This window comes from Pithys albifrons, chromosome 12 (assembly GCF_047495875.1).
Source record: "Pithys albifrons albifrons isolate INPA30051 chromosome 12, PitAlb_v1, whole genome shotgun sequence".
NCBI classification, from domain to species: Eukaryota; Metazoa; Chordata; class Aves; order Passeriformes; family Thamnophilidae; genus Pithys; species Pithys albifrons.
This window is the reverse complement of record NC_092469.1, coordinates 5,778,481-5,803,076: the sequence shown is the minus strand read 5'-3', so window position 1 is coordinate 5,803,076 and position 24,596 is coordinate 5,778,481. Positions and strand designations below refer to the sequence as shown.

The window sequence follows — 24,596 nt, the reverse complement described above, 5'->3', positions numbered from 1 at the left end:
GAAATCAATTCCAATGCCAAACTACACACACACAACAGTTTCCCTGCTATTGCACCAAGAACAGAAAAGGTTCTTGTGAATATTTGATTATTTAAAATAATGTTAATTTTAATCATATCCTTCAGTAAATTTTAAATATAAGAGCTGGCAGAGTTTGGGGGTTTTTTTAAACTATATTTTCTGCTTCCAATTTGTTGGAGATGTTTACAGCATGTTTAATAGTATCATTCACTTCTGACTAAATTATTAGAAACAGATACAGATAAATATTCAGTATCTCTGAATACTAAAACAAATAAATAAAAGAAGAATAAGATTCAGCTGAAGAGTGAGAAACTTAACCTGGTTTGGTGTTTGAAAATATATAGAGGTTAAGTAAGAAATTATAAAAGATCGAATTTTCCGAGACATATCTCCAAAGCAACATTCAGAAAAGAAAGGGCACAAGACTTTGAAGACTGAGGTTATCTTTATATAAAACAAGCACTGTCAGAAAGCTTTGATGTTTTGTTAGCTAAATCCCAAGCTTAACATCACTGACATCTCTGCTTCAGTTTTCTTCTGAGCAACTTCTGCTTTTAATAGAAGGCTGATACAGAAGCTGACTGGAAATTCCACAACTAAGTCTCTAACAAGCAAGGTTAGAGTACTTTTGGCATTGCTTCAGATGCTTCTGAGACCCAGCTATGAAAGAAAAGTGATTATGGATGCTCTAGAAGGACATATATATATGTATACACACACACAGTTCGTAGGGCATGGGACAAAGTGAAATTAAATGAACTCCCCTTATTGGGATTTATCTTTTATAAATCAGTGGTCATTTAGGATTCTGTCATCTAAGAATATTTCTTTAACAGCTCTAAACCACAGATGCAGATTGCTGGCTCTAAGTTGAAATTGCCTAATTAAAAGGCAAAATTCCACCATGTCTCTGGATGAGGGCTGAGGGCAACACTGTGCTGCCTGTTTTTAATGCCTGATTTCCTTTGGTGGTGGAGGGGTCCTCTTGAACTGTATAATTTGAAATTACTGCACTGTATCTTTCAGTACCTATTGGAAGAAATAAAAGTGCAAGATCTGCCAAAAGGGATTGTCCATATACCATCTATTTTATTTTTCCTGCTAGTAGGAGAGTCTCAGAGACAAAATATCATCCCACATTTGTCAGCTCTCAGGTTTGATTGAACCAAAGCCAGTCACCATCCTGTGACCAACCTTTCAACCAAAATATAAAAAGCAACAGTAAATGACAAAGAGTTTGAAGAATATGTATTTACATTGCCTGGGAAAATTCAGGTGCTTCATCATTCACATTTGAAACATGGATCCTCACAGTTGCTGTCCCAGTCTTTGGCTCTTGCCCTTGATCTACAGCCAGAATGATGAACTCATAAAGGTGGTTGGGTCGCTCATAGTCCAACCGTGTTGCTGGAAAAATGGTGCCATGAGAAGTGATGCCAAAGTCCTGACTCAAGGTGTAATACAGCAACTGGGCATTCTCCTTTGAGTCACAGTCAGTGGCTGTCACTATCAGAAGAGAAGAGAAAGGCATTGTGTAGATCAGTTAGTGAATTAGAATGTTAAGTACTTTCACTACTACTTTGGTAGCACTTGCCTTGGCATGTGGTGCTTGAAATGGTTTATAGAAGTGGGCTCTCCCCTCTGCTTTTTATTGAACTAATCCTTGCCTGAAAATGAGTCATTAAAGAAAAAAAACAAAACCAAAAGTGAAGACCCCAGTTGAATTCAGCCTTTAGATCTTGCCTTTATCTGCTGGATTTAAAGACCCCCTGTACTATCAAGAACACATTCCCATATAGAGATGTATATTCTCATGTCCATAGTGCTGACTTAAGATCACTTGACCTCATCACATGCTGTGTAACTAAAACTGGAATATTTACACACATTATTCAACTGATGCACTTTATGTATTTGACAGATTCTGTCCACAACCTACAAAAATCTATACTAAAAGCACAGTTACTAGAACAGTAATTGACCACCTACCATTAGTACAGGATAAATCACTATGTAGAACAGTAGGATGTTATAAAATCCTATTCACTAGGGAAAAGCAATTTTTCTGTTGTTTAATTTCCTTTTCCCCCTAAAGATTTAGAAAACTTTTATATAAGGGTTAAAGACTAATACAAGGCCCTTGCACAACTGCTTAGTTGGCATAATTTTCTTTTATTGCTACGTTTTACAGAGCACCATCACTGAAAGCTTAAATTATTAGTTCCATTGGGAAGAAGCAAAGTCTTTTTGTCAAGCATCCAAACAAAACCTCACACAGAACAGTTCAACTGCACATAAAGCTTTTAATGCAAGAGAGCAGAATTGCTACAGCAAACCCACAAAGGGCTCTCAGAGATGGGCAGGGAAGGTGAACTGAGGTGTCCCTAATTTCTGATTCAACATCACTCTCTTCCTTCAAGAATTGCAGCAAGATTTGCTACTATGAGCCTGCTGCTATAATACCAAGCGCTACTGAAGTTCTGTTACTCCCAAATCCTACAGAGCAGATCTGCTTCCTTTGTCTCCCCATGCCCCAAACTGGGCTGTGGCAGCATTAAATAACTCTGACACAACTCTACAAGCTGCCATTTGCCTTCAGAGAGCTGCAACCAGCCATGTGGGACAGGTAATTTTGGCCTCTGAACTGAATTCTAACTAGTGGGAGGAAAAAAAATACTCACTCAGTGTAACAAATGGTTTCAGGAGTACTGACCTTGTAGAAGTGCAGTTGTCATAGGAACTGTTTCAGGAACACCGACTTTGCTGTAAATTGACTGATGAAATTCAGGGGCACAATCATTCACATCTGTGATTACAACCAAAACCTTAATGGAGAAGAAAGTTAAACAGCAAAGTGAATCAAGGGAACAGCTTCACTGCTCTAGACATACTGTGTGGAAGAACTTCCCAAAAACATCCTTGAGGTCTTAAGCAGCTATAGCACATAGGATAAGCCATTTTTCTTAGATTCTCTTTTCCTGCACAGAACTGCTGAAATATTACATTCCAAGATACTATGAGCTGTCGAGTCCCAGACCCTGCAGCAACGTTTCCAACTTCCCCTTCATCTCCACTGATTATCCTCTACTACTAAATTAAAGGAAAATGAACCTCCTCTTTGCCAAGCACCCTTTCCCCGTTATCTTACAACACGTCTGTAATTTGTAACACTAAAAATCTCTACTGCCAAGTATATTATATTTTAGCAGTATAAATCCCTAATACCAAATTCTGAATTCAATTAGAGCAGCACAAATCAGATGTAAATGGAACTGATCCCCTGGGAAGTGGTCAGAGAACCAAGCCTCACAGAGTTCAGGAAGCATTCGGACAATGGTGTCAGGCACATGGTGGGACTCTTGGGGTGTCCTGTGCAGGGCTAAGAGCTGGACTCGATCATCCTTGGGGGTCCCTTCCACTCAGAATATTCTGTGATTCTGATAAACCAAAAAATACAATTTTGTTTCTAACAAAACTTCAGGTCTGGCTTGGTCACATCTGTTTCAATGTCTTCCCAGATAAGGCCTAGGATCTATGATGGGATGGATCACTGAAACCTCAGAAATAGCCTTTAGAACACCTGCAAGAGTGAACTCTAAGAGTACCTCAACCAGTCTTGCACATCTAGCCATGGACAGGAAAACCCTTTGAAAAAGACCAGCAGAACAGTTGAAATGGGAGCTCCTGGTGAGTCTGCACAGAATTTAAAAGGATGAAGGAAAATGGAATTATATACAGAGGGGAACACCTACCTCAGCAGCACTACTGAGCTGCTCCTCATTCTCCTCTGCTCTGACCAAAAGCAAATATTGGTGTGGGTCACTTTCATAATCCACACTCCGAGTCAAACTGATCTCTCCTGTTGCCCCATCAATACTGAATAGACCACCAGGATTAGTGAGCAAACTGTATCTCAGGGATTTCTTTTGATATGACACAGCAGTGACTGTAAGAAAGCTGCATTAAAAAAACAAAACAACAAAAAAACAACACAACAACAAATAAAAAGAGAGAACTCAAGCATATAATACAATATTCTGGAAAATGTGACAAAAATGATGCGTATCATAAATGATAGTGCAACCCTGCAGGTCTGCTCAGAGCAATCCTCATTGAAGTCAGTGACAGCTGTATCTAAACACCAAATTCAAACATTTTGTTACACAGTGGTTCTATCACCTTGGGGTTAAACAGATAAAGACATGATTCTTGGAAGCAGAACACAGTAAAGATTAAAAACATAGGAGCAGAGGATTTAGTTTTTGCTGCAGATGAATTTGCCTATTCTAACTTCCTTCTGTGGCAGGGATGGTTTTCAGGCAGGAAGCTAAAAGATAAAAAAAGATGAAAAAGATTCATTTGCTGCTGCAGTCACACCATTCTAAAGTTCCAAGAGATAACTGCAGAAGGGTAAGAGCCAGTCCCTGACAGTGTGGGTGTTACAGCTTACACAGGACAGATGTTTCTAGCCCTTGTCTGGCACTACCTTTTTGCCAGTGAAGTCCAATGTGTTTTAAGTCTTCAGGTGGAGACATCTGCAGTATGAAGTAAAAGAAGAAAGCAAACACTAAATACTTTTAAAAGATTTAAACCAGAATACTAATTCCTCAAGTGTCTGTCACCTTATCATGCAGGTTTTTTAGGAAAAAGAACTCCATCTCCCCGGAGAACCCACCAATGTGTGTGATACTGTGACCCTTACAGTCAATAAGACAGAACTCATTTTGTGCAAGCTCCTTTTCTTCCCCTTGTACTTCCATGCTGCTCTCTTCTTCCTTCCCTCAGGTGCTCTACAAACAATGGAAAACTTTCCGGCAAGTCATTTTCTTCTGTATTTTCCAATGATGTGGTTTCACAGGCGGTTTCACCAGTGCACGGCCACATTCCTGCCAACAGGAATCCTTCTGCCCTCCTCCCACCTCTCCTCTCCTGTCAGCTCTGACAGCCACAAGGCCATGCTGGGAGACATTTACAATCCAGCTGAAAAAGCCTTTGTCTTTTATTGGCTTTGTGTTTCCCCTGCTCAGCCTGCCCATGCAGCTCCAGCTTATCAGCACCAGTGGCAGCCCAAAGGAAGGGAGATTTGGGGATGCTCCTCTGCTCAGCCCCAGCCTTAAATCAGCCTGTAATTGGGAAATCCAAAACCCAGAAATCCAGGGCATGACAGCAGCTCTGTTCTCATGCATATTTGGTAGCTGGTCCAATTTAAGTATGAGAACTCCAGGATTCTAAATGGATTTTCATGCCTGTTTCTAGTCAACACAGCAGAGAAACCACTTTCACGGGGTGCATTGTGTATATTCAAACCTTTTCTCATGTAATAGATGCACTAAATACTTAATTCCTTTTGGATATTACCATATGATTTGACCAACTGTCTGATCTACTGTCATCTTAGGTGTGCAAACCTGTTTCCAAATAGTGATTATAACCAGTTATAAATACTTCAGTTATTTTTAATTCTAAATGTTATTGAACCCAAGACTGCAGTTATCTGTTGGATACTGTAATTTTTGCAGTTCTTGAATTTTGTTTATGTGAAATGTAATTTTATTGCAGTTTTAAAGAAAAACCTTGTTATCTACTATTAATAATTCTACCTTAACCCTCCTTGGTTATTTAGAAACCATAAAACTGTAGCTTAAACAGTTAAAATACACCATCACAGATAATGTAACATAAAAACCAGTTGACCTGCCACGGAAGGAAGACATTTACTGGAAAAAGTATTCTCAATTCAAGTGGAAGAAGAAATATTTGCTGTAACAAAAAAATAGTTTGAAAAAGAAGGGACTGAGTATTCAGGTGGATCTGTAGTACTAACAATTCCTGTGATATTTCAATTGACATGGACAAGGATGGCAAGATAAAATGACAAATTCTATGGCATCTTTGTCACTGTGATGAAGACAGGAAAGTGAGTCTTTTGGTTTTTTCCAATTTTCATTTGATGGAGAAGTTACTTCTCCAAATTTTACACACAAATTTATTGTGTTATTTGACATCAGGATACCTTTCTTCATGCTGCAACAGTCCTAATTAGTATTCTGCATTTTGTTTGAAAATTAAGAGACAAGCAAAATCTACTAATTCTTTCAATATCACTTCAAAAAGCAAGAAGCCACAATTATTCAATAGTGCTTTTCTCCATAAAATGGTAACTGAAAGATACATCACCAAACTGGCTCTTGAGCACTTCTAATAAGAGAACTAAATGGCTACTCATAGTATCTGTTTAGGATTCACAAACAATATGAGGTTTTGGGGTGATCAAAGAGAGGTTAAAGCTTGGAACACACCCTCCCTGCAGCGTTTTTAGCTGTTACTTACGATTCTCCTCGTGGTGTACTCTCGGGAACATACACAAAGTAGGACATGTTGGTGAACTGTGGTGGTCGAAATCCAGCAAGCACAGAGACAGTGGCTGGAGAGCCTCTGCTTCCCAGTTTATCTGCTGCTAGTACAGTCAGCAAATACTCCTTATCCCTCACCAGAGGCAAACCTGTTGTTTTAATCCAGCCAGAGTCCTTCTCAACTTCAAATCTGTCTTCACCACCTAAAAGGAACAGGTCCACAAATGGTTGCCAGCAAGAACATTTTTATTTGATTAAAAATGAGAGGAGAATATGGTACCAATTCCCTAATTGGCTTTGGCTTAGGATCAGCATGTACATTAAAGTTCAAAACTTTATTTAGAACTTATAAATCACTATATTCATGATATTCACAGTTACATTTCTAAATTGCATTTTACTTCTCTGGACAATCACCACTCTTCTGTATCATAGAATGGGTTGGATTGGAAGGGACCTCAAAGCTGATCTCACTCCACCCCCTGCCATTGACAGGGACACCTTCCACCAGCCCAGGTTGCTCCAAGCCCTGTCCAACCTGGCCTTGGACACGTCCAGGGTTGGGGCATCCACAGCTTCTCTGGGCACCCTGTGCCAGGGCGTGCCCACCCTCACAGGGAAGAACTTTATCCTGCTATCTAATCCTAACCTACTCTCTTTCAGTTTGAATCCATCCCCCCTTGTTCTGTCACTACATGCCCTTGTAAATAGTCTTTATCCATCTTTCTTTTATCCTCCAATACTTTTATACTGTTTGACCCTAAATATCCCATACCAGAAAATACCCTACTGGAGTCCTGGCCAAGAGGAATAAATCCACTTTTGGAGAGGTATTGCTGCTCCCCTTCTGCTCACACAGTTCTGAATTATTACTAAAGTTTCTTTTAAGAGACACACCAAAAAATTATCAATGAGTCTGTAATAGCTTTGCACAACCCAGACCTCCAAAACTTCATCAGAGATGAACCAGAAGCAGGACTGCTGCAAGGGACAGGAACATTAAGCCTTCTCTCCACCCAGCAAACTCCTCCACATCCTGTCTTATCTCATGAACAGGCAGTCCCCAGTGCCACCCCCTTGCCAAACCCTGGGAAATACTGACTGCTCCAGTCACCCTCATCCCCCAGGGAATAATATGGGCAGGAATCCAATTTTGTATTGCAAAGAAATCTCTCCATACCCTCAATAAAAATTGGTTTTTCTCGCACACAGAGCTTAAGGCTTATGAACCTTTTGCAGGAGGAAAGAAAAGGCTCTCACTAACAAAACTGAGGATAAAAGACAAAAAAGTCACAATAGTGAAGCCTAATACACAGGGAATAAGAGGGTTAAAATTTACCTTCCAAGAGAAAATATTCCACAGTTCCATGGATCCCTTCATCTGCATCCACAGCAAGCAGCTTGTACACTTCAGTCCCTCCTGCAGCCTCAGGGGAAACCACAGCCAGGAATGGGAAGGGCTCCATGGCCCACTGGGGGACATTGTCATTCACATCTGTCACAGTGAGGGACATGTGCACCAGGTACCAATCCTTCCCTGGTGGCCACAGAAACACAAAGAAATAATTAGGCAGATACTTCATGGCACTCAGAGTCATAGAAACTCATCAATATCTGAGTGTGTATTTCCTGCAGTATTGCTGGCATGTGATCCACAAAAACTTGGGCTTTAATGTTCTTCTGGAATTAACAGCATCCAGACACAAGTAGTGCTGAACTGCAGCACTGGGGCCACCCGTATTACATTCTACTCAGATCTCTTTTTAGGAAAGATCACACATGCTTAAATTTTCAAAATTTAAATATATGTGTTCTAAAAGGGTTTTTTTCCTAAAATAAAGGCAACAAATATCTCATTTATGCAAAGATTACAGCAACTCTGACTTTTGAAAATTAAATATTTGTCACCAAAAAGATTCTAACCAATCCACTCTAAGTAGGGATTTGCCTTTTTAGAAATCTCACTGAAATCCTATTGTAGTTTTTTACTTCTACTGACGTTTAAATGCTATTAAATCCAAACAACCAAAATTTTAAAAAAATAAAACAAACCAAAAAAAACCCCCAACAAACCAACACAGAATGGAACTATTCAGTTTTTCACAAGTCATCAGCACAAGGTCCTTAAAAATTGAGAAAAAACTTATTTATTATACTTTTGCTATGATTAAACCAACCTATGAAGACAGTGAAGCTTCTAAACAAGTAATCAGGTATTGCTGAAAAGGAGGCAGAAAGGAAAGACAAGACAGTGGCAGAGTGAGTGGGCTTTTTATCTGATAAATATTATCAGTAGCATCAGAGAGCTCAGAACAAATTTAACTAAGGCCTTTTGACCAGCTTGGCTCCCAGCAGACTGGCACTGAACTTGTAAATAGTTTTGCTAGAGGAGCCAAGGTGAGTGTTCCTGCAATACATAATTAATGCCTCTGGCCCCAGAAAAGTGATGCATTCACACCCTGAGTGACTCCAAAGGCACAACTGCACTGACACAGCCTGGAATGTGGCCCAGGTGAAAACAGCCACCTACATTTACAGCATGACTTATCCACAAGTTGAATAATGGATGTAAAGCCAGAATTTTTAAAGTTGGTGATGTTAATACTTGATTTCAGAGTTGATTTATTATTTATACATACATGAAAACATAAACACACATGCATTTATTTCCAAAACTGAAACAACATACAAAAAGGACCATCTAAAACTATAAGTTTTAATTTAAATCGAATTAATAACACAAAGAACTTAGTATTTAGAACTCTAAAGTGCTGCCAAAATATCTAATCTTGTAACCAGTGTTATCTTGCTCAGGAGGCCTATTCTCCCAGGGAGCTGTGCCACTCAGGCTGAACTGCTGCACTTGTTCTCCCTCTCTACTTCCTTAATTGCAGTGTTACATCCCTCTCCAAAAAGCTTCATTGCTCCAACTAAACCCCGTTCCTTTGTGTGCATTTACTGATGTTATCCCTTCCCTGCCACAGAAGCACATCTTTCCCATCAGCCTCTTGCAAAGCTTCAGCCTTTCAGACTAAGGAACTTCTGTCTGCTGCCAAGTGGCATATTTAGCACAGCATATCAGGATCTGCAATCTATAAACAACCACAAGGGCATTGTTATAAACAAAACTCCTTGGTGTTGGGATTATAAAGTCAAATGCAAGTTTCTTAGTTTAGATTCCTGAGACTTAATCCACCATGACCTTTGAGTATGTTCTATTCTTACCCTTAAAATTCCCTTAACAGAAAAATCAGCATTCACAAAGGATAATCACAGAAGTTCTTCTTCATTCAACTCATAAAACTGTATTAGTTCATCTGAATTTTGGAACTGTGAGCACAGGTCCTCTTTTTATTTCTTTAAAGGCAACAAAAAGTGTACTGACAGTAACTTATTAAATCTATATTAATGTCTTTGTAATTACACAATTCACCCAGAATCTAATGTTCCAGGGAATATAGTATCAGTTTAAGGTAACATAGGAAAAAATAGTGCCTACAGCAAAAACAAAGCTCTAACTTATCAAATAGTAAATGATGGAAACAATTGGCTTCCTGAAAAAGAACCTTAAACATGCCTTGCCCCACTGTAGAACACAGACACATCCAACTTGTGTGCTGACATTTTCACGGAAAAATTGTCAGTTGCCATGTACATCCAAGTCCTACAAAGTCTTCCTGACTCTGAGATGACCTGTGTGTGTGTTCTGTATTACTGCACTTCTGCAGACAGAAGTGTAGGGAGGCTTCTGAAGCCAAATGTCCTTTGGAACTGTGCACATGAAGCTGAAGTTTCCAAAGATAGGCTCGAACAGCCTCACTACGAAAGACAACTGACACTGAGGTGAGAGCTCAGCCGCCCACACTGCCATGGCACTTCCCTGGAATCACCCAGGTGTAATTCCCTTAGGCATTTACACAGACTGTGAACACAGCTGCTTTGCCTTCTCCTCTATAGTACCAAAAAAAGCCAAAAGCAGATGAAAAAAAATTTAAAAAAAAATAAAAGCAGCAGCATGGATATTATTTCCCACTACTACACTAAATAGAACAAGACGTGTTTCAAAGACATGTCTTATGTCAGGATGTGTGTTCCAGAAGTCCCAAGGCAGTCAGTCCAAGATACCTGAAGAAACTGCAGAGGAGGGAATAAGTTGGATATTGCGACCCCCACCAGGGCAAGCTCTAAATGAGAAGTGTCAAACGAGATCAGTGACTGCCTGAGCACTCCAAAGATCTTAATTAATAGGTGTTCAAAAGGCAAAGAGGAAAAAGGGAGAAGTTAATGTCAAAATTGTTTGTCTCTTCTCAAATGACCAGGTCTGGTGGACGCTGCCACCAGTTTGGAAATACCCACTATTAGCCCAGTTTGCCAGGGCAAGCTGCAGGCTTAAAATAGCGAGCTCTAAATTAGACACTGAGTTAAGAACCTTTGAAAAGCTGCCCCTATAATAGCAAGACCTATCAAGGATTGGAATGCCTTCTTGGTAACCCTGCTAGGAGTAAAGAGGTTACTGATGTTTGTCTCTCTGTAGTCTGGAAATCACTACTCTAGTCAACCCATGAACTCACTCTGCTTCAAGTTCTGCTAAAAGTTCTTAACATGCATATGTTTCCTTACCAAAAAATAAGTACCAATCAAAGAATAGCTGATTTTTATTGAAGGAGTAGTAATAATCCTGGATACAAATTCCATTCCTGTCACTTAACGAGTATCAGTTCACTGAAAATTAATATGCTGGTACTTACAAAATTTTTGTAACTGAAAAACACCACTTGGAAGGAAACTGAAAAAGTGCATCAGGACTGAGAGGAATTCTCACATGATCTGGCAAACTTTATTGATCAAAACCTAAAAGGACTCAGGCACATTCCTCCAGCTACTTGTGTTGCAATAGTTAAGAGACCTTAAAGTCATTTTGACATCTCGGCAAGACCAAAACTCTCAGCACTATGTTGGTTACCTCTGAAACGTGAATCATCTTGAGACTTTTGTTAGGACATTCAGCAGGAACTGCACTGCAGGTAATGGCAGAGACAGGCCTGGGTGCCTCCCTTGGCCAGCACACATCCCCACTGCACATCACCTTGCAGGTCTTGTTGGTATATTATCTTTTTCCATCAACCCCAGAAAATCTGACTCATAAGAAAAGAAATAGTAAATAAATCATCATGATTTCACTTTCAGAAAAAGGCAGTCTGGAGGAAAATGACTGTAAGTAAGTTTTCCCTTGACTGCATACCATATATCAAAGCCAGAACTGCAGCAGGAACACCGGACAGGGCTGTGCTTCGCTACAAATGTGACCTGACAACTTGTAGCAACAACATCAGGGTGTCCAACGAAGCATGAGCAGACAAGGACTTGCCAGAGGACAGACAATGTGCTGAAGAGACTGACAGCGACAATAATGTGTAATCTGGGGATGTCTAGCAGGACAATGCATTAAGGATTTCAAAGTACACGTTTGTGAACATCATTTTTTTTAAGCGTAACTCCACATTCTAATGAGAGCAGCAAATATTTCTAAGTTTTTCCTTTACTGTAATTATCATGACACACACGTCACAAAATGCAGACTCTTGAGTTTTGTAGCTGACACAGCTCCTTGCCTACAGAGTGGACCTTAAACCAGACTTAACTCATTGTTAATAAGGTACATAAAATTTAATTTCTCCCTTATTTATGAAAACTACTTGTGCTTCAAGGTAGTGGATGGAAGGAAATTTTAGAAACATCTCTCAATAGTTCAGGTATTTCAAAGCCTCCTTCCATCAAAACATCCTGTTACACGTATCTTGCAGATATATTACAGATGTACAACAGTATATTAAAAATAACAGTACATTACTATGTATCTGCATTCATATATTACAATTAATAGTAGTTTATTAGTAGTATATGTGCAGCAATATTACTACATTATGAGAGAAATAATATGTTACAATTCCACTCAAATCTTAGCAGAAATAGCTTAAAACTGATAATCCTCTGTGGATTTGGGTTAAGTCCTACAAACACACAGAGGTTCTACTTAAATGATCTGTTCCCAATACCAGGCCCTGACCACCAGTGGAGATTCCTGCCACTGCATTCAGGAGTGCAAGTCGACCACTACTGACATCCTAAGTCAGGAATTTGAAACAGGCTTAAATTCCCCAAAAAGAATATTCAAACTGTTGTGTAACACCATATTAATTAGAATTTCTGCAATATTTAATGCTACAGACTTGATCTTCCACAATCTCATCCATTCAAAAGACATACTACTAAAAGAATGGTTCTGCTAATTAGATTGTTGGCACTCACACAGATTTTGGATTTGACAGATTTTCTTTCTTACCTTCTGACAGCAGAAAAATTTAAATTGCTTTCTCACAGATGCTGAGCAAGAAGAGATAAAACTCAAAATGGCTCTTGCTGCACATAAACACGACAGAAAACACTGGAACATTTTATGTCAAAAATCAGTATTTTCAAAAGTCACATAGAAAATAATATAAAAGGGTAAAATCATCTTTTTATTTAATCAGTAAGTAATTTTCCTCTTATTTTTCTTCACTAAGGAAACTAATTGAAAGCAGGTTCTGTGAGCAGATTGCTTTTCCCATGTATTTGCAAACACCCTTTGCAGTAACAAATCTAAGCCCTCTCTACAGCTCTCTTTTCAATTTATACAAAAAAACAAAACTAAAATTATAAACTCTAGTCCAGAGGTTTTTCCTACTTTAGCTGCTTAATTCCCTATTAGAGTCAACTTGTGTATCATCAAAAATCCTTCTTAGGGCAGCTCATCCTGAAGTCTGCTTTTTTCTCTCCGATATTCCCTCCAGTTGGAATTGCTTCCTTTTAACTTAATATTGCTGACAAAAGCTGCAGCACTGAAATTCATTCCCTATCATCAAAATCAATCTTCATAATCCACTGCTGAAGCCTCATCACAGGTATCTACCTATAATTGCTTATTTTTCATGCCTATCTGTGGTTGAAAACCGATAAACAGAAGGATTTATTGTACTGCCTTACTCTGAATTCCAACTACTTTAGGTAAGGGAATACACCAGCTGGCCCAAGTTTCTGCTCACAGCAAATGTGTATGTAATCACTCAAAATTTTCATCCTTTGGAAAAAACCAGCAGCACTGAAAACCCCCAAAAATATAAACAGAACAACCCACAAGCAAAATGTTAAGTAATTTGCTGAGAAGTTTAATCATAGTAGAATTGGAACTAAATGGTACTAGGTCATTAAAAAATAAGAAATTAGAGAAAGAGTCTCTAAAACATCTTTCTTTAGGTCTGCCTGTAGGCAAACTTCCAGATCCACACAGGTAATGGAATCACTTCTCTACCAATATACTCTGCAGAGTTACACACCACCATAATCCAAGGGTTCCATAGCAAAGCATTCCAAAGGAGGTCACAGTTTACCTCTGTAGTGTCCCTGGGTGTTAAGACTTCCATTGTTTTGTGCACCTCTTTAACCTTTCAATAGATGTAAAAACCACAGGCCACCTCAGCTACCTGAGGAAACTGCTGCAGTAAAATCAGAGTTGCTGTTCATCCAAGAACATTCCTGCCAAGTCCACAAGGTCCATAATACAGTCAGGATCTGTGCAACAAATAAAATCTTCCTGGGTTAAGACAAAATTCACGTTTTTGCAAGGAAGTCACTTCTCCAACACAAAGCATGAAAACCTGTTATTGAAATGCCTTTCAGAAACACACAGGGCAGATCCAGGGCAGGGTCTGCTTCCAGCATCCTCCTGGATTGCCTTCTCCAAATCTCCACCATCAAAGGCAGACAGAGCCTCACTGAGCACACTGCTTTCATAAAGGCAGCATCAAATACACAGGAGAAAACACAGTATCTTATATTAACTACTCAAAGTTAGAAATTTACCCTTTGGCAAGACACAAACTACATTTGTGTAAACAAAATAAACTATTTTATAAACAGCAACAACAGGGAAGAACCTTAATACTCAAAAACTGAAGACGGAGTTACACTCTTCATCCAAAACATTTTGGAAAATTTCTAGTAAATTACAAAGGGTGTCACAAGGCTGTAGAATAATTACCATATTTTCACATCAAATTTAAGATATGTAGAGGAACTTAGTATTAAGAAGGAACAGAAAGCCCTCTCAAAATCATGCACCTCTTGGACAGTCCAAGTTAAAGACCTGTCAAAATTGAAGAACATACTGGAAATAACAAGAAGCAACCAAGTACCTTGATGGGATAATAGTTCCTTTCCACTTTAGGTTTTTCACCAGTTCTTTATGGCTTTACTGAATTTGGGTTTATCTGAACAATTCTGTTGGGGCTCACCATTAATTTTCTAGGAAAGGGTTTCAACATAAAGTAACATGAACCATTCCTTGAGCCTGGCATCACAGCTGGGTTATAAAGATTCATTGGGTTGCACACAGATACTGAAAACTAATAAATCCTGTCATTTCATACAGCAAATAGGAAAAAAAACATTCTCCCGCCTACCAGTCCTGTTACTCCAAGGGTGGCAGGAAGGAGGAGAGGGCTTTAATACTCAATCATTCAGTTAACAGCAACTTTTGAAGGTTACACTGGTTAAACCAAGCCTTGAAAACATGCAGGCTGAAACAGTCTGATTGCAATTTCAAATACTGTAGGTCAGAGTTGCCTCTAAACCCATCTCTTTTCACCATGTCAAATTATAAAGGATGCTGTCAATCTGTGAAATCCAACGTACTCTCAGACTTCTGATTGCATTAGGATTATATGACTGTCTTTCCTCTCAAAAATCCAATGGATAATTCTATAAGATGAGACTCAAAAACTAAAATCCTTATATTCATTAAAAATGTAGGCTTCTCTGCATCCATGTAATTGATAAAACTGACAATGCCAGACATTCTGATCTAGAAAATCTGACAGTAGAGAATATGAAGTTGACTGAACATGTCTCTACAATTGTGGACAAACATCATACATTTCTTGAATGTACTGAGGGAAGAGGTATTATATTATCATGATTAAACAATAATGGGTGAGAAGCTAGGTTGCTCCTGGCATTTTCAGGTCATTTCAATTTATTTTAAAAGAAGATTATGAGAGTGTTAAAAGTCTTGCAGGCCTTGAGGTTAATATTGGTATTACATACTGCTCTACGTCTATCAGCAAATTAAGTATTTGAGCTGGTATTTTTGGGTTTGCCTTTGGTTTTGTGTTGGATTTTTTTAAGGTTCTCCAACCTCTAAGACTTTTACTCTAAATAGACAAATTTGCTTTGACGACTCAGAGGTTTGTTATTTGTTTGGGTTACTGCAACTGAAATATTTTGAGGTTGTTTGAGAGGGCATTGCTGTTTTGAAGAGGCTTTGAAATTATCACACTGTACTATTTTAAAACCTCATTCTATAGCATGTCTTCATGTAAAATATCTACAGACTTGAAGTTTGGGAAGACACCTTTCCAGAAAAAACATCTCAATGTCCTAAGCCTCTAGCTGCAATCAGGAGAAATCTCTTTTCCAATTTTCAGACCATAAGATGAGACAGAAGCTACTGGTTATTGTACCCAGTCCTGCTGTATATCCTTCAAAAAAATAGGACAATTATGCACCAACATTTCTCTACTGTCATTGCTGAAAATTCCTGAGGTATATGATGGGCCACTTTTAAGTACAGTAGTTTGCTCATTCATAAAACATAAACCTTCTAAAGAGATAACTTTGATGGGCTCAAGCTGGGGACAGCCCACATTCCCTCCTAATATGCCTCATCTTTTTTGCAGATAGAATAATGACAGTCTGGCATGTCTCTGCTCCTTATCATCATATGGCCTTTAAAATAGAAGTTAAAGCAAACTAGAAAACAAAAGTAAAGAATGAATCAGAGGAGCTCCATGATCGTGGCAGAGTGGAACTTAACATAAATAACCAATTAAAAGACATTAAGGTGATAACCATTTCATCAGGGACTTCCCAGTGTGGCATCCATCTGCTGAGAGTGGCAGACAGAAAAACCAAGCATGCCCAGATGTGAAATAATGACTCTAAATTAATAATCACAACAGACATCCCTAAATAACAAAATATGTGTCGTAATAAATGATTGTTGATTGCCAAAAAGTGTTATCAGAAGAACAGATCCTGGCTAAAGCAGCAGCAGCTACTGGGCCACTGTAAGATGGGAAGTTCTCTTGAAATTTTCCTTAGAATTTCCTGGGGGAATTGCAGCATGTTTATCTGTAGTCCCATAGGTGTAAGGAGAGAAATAAAAGATAAAAATGCCACCCCAATAAGTAGCCTCACCAACAGAGGCTGCTGCACTTCCTTGGATCATTGTGGAATCATGGAATGGTTTGGGTTGGAAGGGATCTTAAAGATTATCTCGTTTCAACCCCTTGCCATGGGCAGGAGGACCTTCAACTAAACCAGGGTGCTCCAAGCCCCATCCAGCCTGGCCTGCATGTTCTCTAATTTATCAGTTCTATCAAATTACCAAATTTATGCTGAAGTTTATTTAGATCTTAAGGGGTAAAAAAAAAGAAAAAAAAGTTTATTTGTTTTGCAGAAACTGAATGTTTGAGATGAGAAACAGCCAGAAGAACTAAACAGCTTTGGTGTTCAAGTCACAGTGGTCTCACAAAGATGTTTTTTAATCTCCCTGCTTAGAGTAGAAAGAAGATGATTTCAAAACATTCAGACTGATCTAACATCAACGTGGTGCTCTGTAGCTTCCCCAGACATTCCTTCCTACCACAAATCAGTAACATTCCAAGCCTGTAAACACCCAGGGCTGTCCCAAATGGATGCAGAATGTACATTTTCTTTTGACTTAATAGCATGAAACCCACTGCAGTTTAATGAAACCCATCTGCTGGATAACAGATGATGATTTCAACTTAAGCTCAGCTTGATGTGTAACTGTTAATATGGCTGTAATTCATAAAAGAGGTGATAAGAATTGTAAAAGGCAAAACATCATCCAGAAGCTACTTAATTCTTAGGGATGATCTCCCCAGAATCAATACAGCTAGTAAGGCACTAAGGCCTCAGATAAAATTAAAACAGATGATCCCTGACTCCCAAGCACAAAATCCTTCAAGGTTTAAAAATATTACTAAAATTGGTATCTCCACTCTGTATTTCGATTTAAACAGGAAAAATATACTCAAAATATAAGTGAGTGCTGTTAACTGTTGGAAGGCCCTTGGTGAATCCTCTGATAAGGAAAAATGAATGACAGGAGATTACAAAGCTAATGCCCATGGATCAAGTAAGGTCAAGGCAGCTTGAGTAGACAGAGGATTAGAGAGATGGGATCTTTCATGCACGTCCCCCAAGCACTAATGGAATAATAATGGCTCCTCCTCAAATTAAATGCTACCTCTATGTTAAAATATTAATGTCTGTGACAATCTAAGAAATTTTACCTTCTGTTCACTGGGTAAAAATTTAAATAGCATTATGCTCTTGCTAAGAATAAGTTGTGTCCCAATAAATTAAATCAGATGAAATCTGAAATGCCACCAAAAACATGAGCACAACCATCAGTCCTTGCAGGCAAAGTTAAATGAGGAATATAAACCAGGTTTGAGTGATTACTGGGGTCACTCAAGGGATTTCCTCCTCAAGGACCATGTACCAAAACCACACTCGTGAAGTTAAGCCCTGAAATTTTGGAATCCTGCTTAGCATCTCGTGGCTCAAACTCATGAGGTTTTCCGGGTGTTTCTCTTGGGTTTGTGGTTGTGAAGTTTGTGCTTCAGTTTTTCTTTTACCTAAAACGTTTGTTAGTTATGACAAGCATAAAGATTGTTGGGTCATATTTCAATTTCAAATTACTGTTTTCATCTCTCAGGATTGATTTTTTTATCATCCAGCTTTGAGGAAGAATCTCACAGCAACTTCCAGTGTCTGAAGGGGCCCACAGGGAAGCCAGAGTGGAGCGTAACGAGAGCAATGGGTAATGGGGACAAATTGAAAGAGGGCAGGTTTAAGTTAGCTGTATGGAAGAAATTCTTCCCTGTGAGGGTGGTGACACTGGCACAGGCTGCCCAGGGAGGCCATGGATGCTCCAACCCTGGCAGTGTTCAAGGCCAGGCTGGACAAGACCTTGAGCAACCTGGAAGGTGTCCCTACCCATGGCAGAGGGAATTGGGACTGGATGATCCTTAAGGTCCATTGCAACCCTTAACATTCCATGGTTTAAGCTCTCAGGGCAGCCAACATACAGAGAATATCTAACACACAGGCACAGACACTGCTGCTGAAACTGCAAAACTGCACTGCCAAGGAGCAGCAGGAACAGGCTGCTCTGCAGGGTATGGTGAAAGAGGAGTCAGGGATGACGGCAGAGCAGGGACCTCCCTGCCACTGAGAAAGAGCAGAGCAGGTTCTGACAATGGTTCACCCAAGAGCTCTGTGGCCACCAGACGAAGTCACAGGGATGAGACAGGAGCAGGGAGCCAAGTCAGCAAGGCAGTGTCAGGGCAGGAGAGGCACAGCTGGGCACAGCACAGCCCTAGGGAGCCCAGGGAAGGACCTGAGCTCGAGTACAGCTCCCAAGACGTGGGGCAGAGGCCACAGACATGGCTGGGGACACCTCCCTGCCTGATCCCAGCACAGTGTCAGAGCTGGCTTTGAGCCCAGGCAGCCAAACCCAGGGAGCAAAGAGCTCCAGGAACCTGCTACTGCACTCCAGGACCTGACAACACTGTTGGAACAGCCCTAATCTGACAAGAAACATCCTACCAGTCTAGGAAAACTATGAGGCTTGACTGACCTGTGATCTCTATTTCTTTAAACTGACTTCTGCCTAGTTTTAAACCTTCCTGCTAAGAATTCATGCAAGGAACTCACTGAAAGTTGAAATCCAGCAAAGACACTAACTCCTCTCTTGTCCAGGCCCTGAAGTTGTTACTCCTCCAATCCACACCATTAAAAAGACACTTAGCCATATAGGTCCTTATTTTCTTGTTGATACTTGCTAGTGACTACTTACTGCCCCAGAAAACATAAACACTATGTTAAAACTAAGTCTACAAAGTCTCAAATAACATAAAGATACACAGTGAATAAACAGAATTAGTAACACTATTTGCTCTACTGATTGCAGTTAATTTTACTGTAGCTGTAAAATACACAAAATTATGCTTTGCTATTTCAAAGAATTTTAAAAAAGAATTATTTTTGGCATCTACATTTTTAAAAACCACAATATTTATAACCAAAATATGCCCCATCACAAAGTAACTACAGCATGTAGTTGCACTGATAATGACAATAATGGTAACAATGACATCACTACCATAACTTTTAAATTGCAGCTTTGCCAGGAACCCAACCCTGCACGCTGAAGAGTTGTTCATTCTGCAAATGCCCCTCAAAGCCACCCCTGACACAGGAAAACGTGTACCAGCACCCAACTTATGGTCTTCCACTAAGAAATACTCCAGAGACTGAGGAGTGAGTGTGTTACATTGGGAGTTACTTGCCAAGCCAAGTGCAGTGAGCTCAGATAGTTCCTGCCCTCAACAAGGTGCAACTTGGTGAGAAAACCCTTCTTTATAAACATGTGGAAGATTATCTGGATACTGAGATGGTAAAGGTCTGGTTGCATCTGGAACAGTATTTGCTTCTATGGAACACCAGCCCTGGACACACTTGCTGTGGGAACTATCCAGGACAGAATTCAGACAAGTAAACAGGAAAGTATTTCAAATTCTGTTTTAGCTGAAGGGGGAAAAAAGAAACAAACACACAGCCTATTACATACTCTTTGTACTCCACTGAAGAAACATTAATTCAGGAACAGGACACCTCCTACACAGTCTCATTTATGAACTAAAGAGTGGGGGTTGTCACACAAATGAGGAAGAAATATCACTGAATGTTGCCTTATTACCATATACCAATCTTCTTGCTACTATTTTGGGAATGCTCCATCAAGTACAAGAAGAAAAATCATTTATTCCTCCTAGCAATGCATTAGGACCACTTGTGGCATAATGCTTTTAAGCATTCTTTACCACTTTAGGTAATGAAGTGGACATTACAAATGAATCTCAATAAACTACATTGAAAAGATAAAGGAGAAGAGGGTAGACTTTATGTGCTAAAGCTTTTAAACATCTTGTCTTATCCTTGACATCATTGCCTGGGATGAAGAAAAGACTAATGACAATAAATTACTGGTTAATTTACTGTTCTCAGTTACCAGGCAGCAAGAATTAGGGGAAAGCAAAAAAATATTAAAGAAATTAATATAACTTCATACCACTTGAACAGAAATTGACATCTGATACCATGAAGTCTAATACTAGAAAACAGTAGCTGCTGAAATGTTTATGGTTATGTACAATGTAAAGTAAGGGAGCACAAAAGTTAAAAGCAAAGTAAACAAAGTAGAGAAAAAATCTGAACGTGAATTTTTACTCACAAGAAAATTCAGTGTAAGCATCTCCACATTTTAATTCACTTTTGTAAAGACTGTGTTTTCTCCTGAAGCTTTTGCTATATACTATAACTTCCTCATTTCAGGCTAATTGAAACAGATATTGTGCTAGTCATCTTTCTCCTATCCCATCCTTTTGGTTATCTTTTCTCACATTACTGCAGTTCCGACCGAGAGTAAGGAAAGAGACACAACTTTCTAAACCTGTTGGAAAGTATTGTGTTAAATGTATTTTAACTCCTACAAAATGAGAATGTAGGAGGGGAAAATCCAACCTGAAATTAAGTTGAAAGTTGTTTTGGATTATGTTTAACTGCATTGGCAAGTATTGCTTTGGAAATGAAATCTCAGGCATGACAGAGTGACAAGCTTGGTCCCAGGCAATTTCAGACTTCTATATTCCCAGGAGATAAGAGCCAAAACAATCACAAAGGTGAGACCAGCAGTAACCGGGGGCTACCACTTTTCATCATCATCCTGATCCTGACAGAGGGAGCTGTGACACCAGCAAAGGGCTGAAACTTGAGCTAATGACAGAGAGGGTGAATATCCCAGCAGCACACTCGGATTGACCCGGTGGATTTTGTCACTGCCTTGGAGTAATGACATCCCCTTTGGCAGGTAGCCTTGCTCAAGATTGAGTAGTGAGGGTAGGACAGGGAAAGCACTTGTGTTTTGGAAACTGGGCTATCAACCTCTTGGTTTGCAGCCAAAGCTCAAGCTGGAACACAGCACAAAGCCAGTGCAAGTGACTGCCAACAACACAGCGCCAGGCACGACAAAACCCAAGGGAGAACCAGAGGAGGATCTGAGAGTTGCTCCTCAGGACCTGCTGCTGGAGCCTCCTTCACAGGGGGAAGTATCCATGTCACTGAAACTGTCAGCACTAATTAGAACCCCGCAGGCATCCTCAGGGATTTAACAGACACTAAGGAATAAACTGCCTCTCAGTCCTGTGGGCTGCCCCTCAGTCAGAAAGCAGACGAGATAAGGGAAAGGATCGCGTGGGAAGCTTTTCATCTCCCCCGCCTGCGCTGCTCTGTGGCTGAGGGAAATCACTCGGAGCAGCACTGTGAGAAGTTAATCGTTTTCACAACCACTAGAAGTCATGTAATGCCAAACCCTCCCTAAACCTTTCCAAGATGAAATCAGGCCAAACAACTTATTTCTGCTGATAGGATTTTCTCCACAATACTTATTCTGGCCAATCTTCAGAACAGTGCTGCACTCACAAGTACCATGAAAACAGCATGGTAATTATACACAGATATCCACCAAGCACTAAACTAAAAATATGCTTAAACTAAGCTGTATTTTCATAGGTGAAAAATATTCACCACGATGACAATTAAAAACTAAAAGAGGCTTTTTTAAAGCAATAGATGTGATTAGTAAATGAAACTAGCTACTCTAACCTGAGGTAGAGTCTGTGAATGATGACAATCAAAGTTACAAACATGCCATTTTAATGGTGCACATTGGACTCTGCAGAATTTTTTAAAAAGAGTAGCCACCTGAACTCAAAGGCACCAGTTTTGTTAACTCATGCTTGTGAGTCAAACACTGTTAACTTCAATAACAACTCAAAACTCAGTGGCTTCAGGTGCGGTGCTTCAAGTTAGGTATTTACAGGAGAGCTACAGGGAACATTTTAATAGCAAACACCTGTATGTAAAAAAAGATGATGTATCTTACATTCTGTGCCTCAACACACATGTAACAGGTAACACGCCTTGCAGGACCCTTCCACCTCGGGACATTCTGTAAAATGTTACACGTTTTCCACGCCGCTCACTAACGACTAAGAATTTCAACCAGTGAAACACTTTAACTCTGCTGAACACGATGCTGCTCCAAGCACTGCCACAAAGCTCCACCGTCCAGGTTCCCTAAGCTGTGTAATGCTTTTTGTCACCTCCGGTGCTTCAATATTAATAATTTACAGATTTAAAAGACCAGAACTACATTCCACAGCATAACGGCATGTGACACCTGCTGCTAAACCACCGTTAGGTGCTCGTTGTCACTTGGGGACAAATGTCCTCCCACCCACGGATGGGACAAGACCACTACTCTGAATAACTCGCAACTTTTTTCGCGGCTGCAACCGAAGGGTTGAGTGCAGCGACCCCGCGTCCTCCCGCCCGCACCGCACCCACCTCTGCGCTCCTGGACGCGCACCACGAGCTCCCAGGCGGCCACCGCCTCCCTGTCCAGCGCCGCGCTCAGCGTCACCTCCCCGCTCTCCCGCTCCACGCGCACCGGCGACTCCTCGACGGGCGGCGACAGCAGCTCGAACCAGGCGGAGGAGAAGCGCGCCGGGGCCAGCGCGGCCAGGCGGGTGCCCGGGCGGGCATCCTCGGGCAGGGCGAGCGCCAGGGGCGCGGCGGGCGGCAGCGCAGCGCGGCGGCGGCGGAGCGGCGGAGGGGGCGGGAGGCGCTTGGGCTGCGGCAGCACCTCCAGCTCCAGGGGCTCGCTGAGCAGCGCGGGCCGCCCGCGGTCCCGCGCGTAGATGCGCAGCGGGATGGGAGCGCGCAGGTGGAGCAGGGAGCGCACCAGCACCACGCGCCCGCTGCGCGGCACCACGAAGAAGTGCGCGCTGCGCGGGAGGGCGAAGTAGCGCAGCTCCGCGTTGGCGCCCGCGTCCGCGTCCTCGGCCCGCGCCTGCCACACCTGCGACTTGAGCGCCAGCGTCTCCTCCACGCGGAGCTGCGCGGGGCGCGGCCCCACGAAGCGCGGCGCGTTGTCGTTGTCGTCCAGGACGCGCACGGTGAGCGCGGCCAGCTCGGCAGGCGCGGCTCCGCGGGGCGCGCAGCGCTTGCAGCACAGCCCGAGGCGCAGCGAGTACCGCGCCCGCGCCTCGCGGTCCAGCGCCCGGCGGGTGCGCAGCCACACGCGGGCCGTGCGCGCGTCCAGCGACACCTGGAAGTGCTGGTGCCCCTCGCCCAGGAGCTGCAGGTGCCAGCGGCGCCCCTGCACCTTGGCGCACCAGGGCTCAGGCCCCAGCCGCGTCAGCGGGATGCTCAGCCCGCGCACACGCGTGCCCGCCGGCCGGTTCTCCTCGACGTGCCCGTCGAACGCGGGGATCCTGCGCGGGGCGGCGCGGGCGGCGGCCGGAGCGCAGCACAGAGCGCAGCACAGCAGCAGGCGGGTGGCGGAGCGCAGGGCTCCGCACCGCGCTCCGCGGGCGCCCATCGCGGCTGCGGCGGCTGCCTGGCCGGTGCGGGGCGGGTGCGGGGCGAGGGGGCGGGCGGGGAGGGGCCGCGGGGCAGGGCCGGCCCGGGGGGCAGCCGGGGCCGCGCCCGCCCCCAGCCCGCCGCCCCCTGCGCGGGTTCGCTCCGTCCAGGTCCGGGTGTCCCCGGAGGGTGCGCTGCCCCGGTCACGCTCTGATGGAATAATCTCAGCGCTCGCCTCGCCTCCTCCGGCCCCACCTGCTCCAGGAGCCAAGTCCGCCCGCTCAGCGCGGGGGATGCCCTGCAGTGTCACACGCGTCAAACAGGCTCTCCCAGCGCTCGGGTGCCTGCTGGAAACATTTTATTGTTGATATCTAGATAGCTGCCTGTTCTAAAAGTCCAGTTTTTCTCTCGGCTTGTACCTGAGCAGTGTCACTGGCCTCCAGTCACATCTTTGGTCGCAATTAATCAGCTCCCTAACACCTCCCAGTTTACGAAGGTAAAAAAAAATTCCAGATGAGATGTAGCTTTGTTGAAGAAGGTTTCTGGTGATAAACTGCAAGAAACGTAATCCAGCATTTATTTACCTGTGTTGGATTTTTG

General features: G+C 41.9%; 1 protein-coding gene across 1 annotated transcript in view; it reads right to left on the bottom strand.

The window, feature by feature from the left end:
• LOC139677397 (neural-cadherin-like) overlaps positions 1-24,015 on the bottom strand; it is a 62,314-nt gene extending 38,299 nt beyond the window's left edge. Inside the window, exons 1-6 of the mRNA XM_071567321.1 lie at positions 22,980-24,015; positions 7,717-7,914; positions 6,355-6,580; positions 3,777-3,981; positions 2,738-2,849; positions 1,281-1,530 (exon numbers count right to left, since the gene is read on the bottom strand). Coding sequence (XP_071423422.1) covers positions 1,281-1,530; positions 2,738-2,849; positions 3,777-3,981; positions 6,355-6,580; positions 7,717-7,914; positions 22,980-24,015 — 2,027 coding nt within the window. The remainder of the gene's footprint in view (positions 1-1,280; positions 1,531-2,737; positions 2,850-3,776; positions 3,982-6,354; positions 6,581-7,716; positions 7,915-22,979) is intronic.
• Between the last annotated feature and the right edge of the window lie 581 nt (positions 24,016-24,596).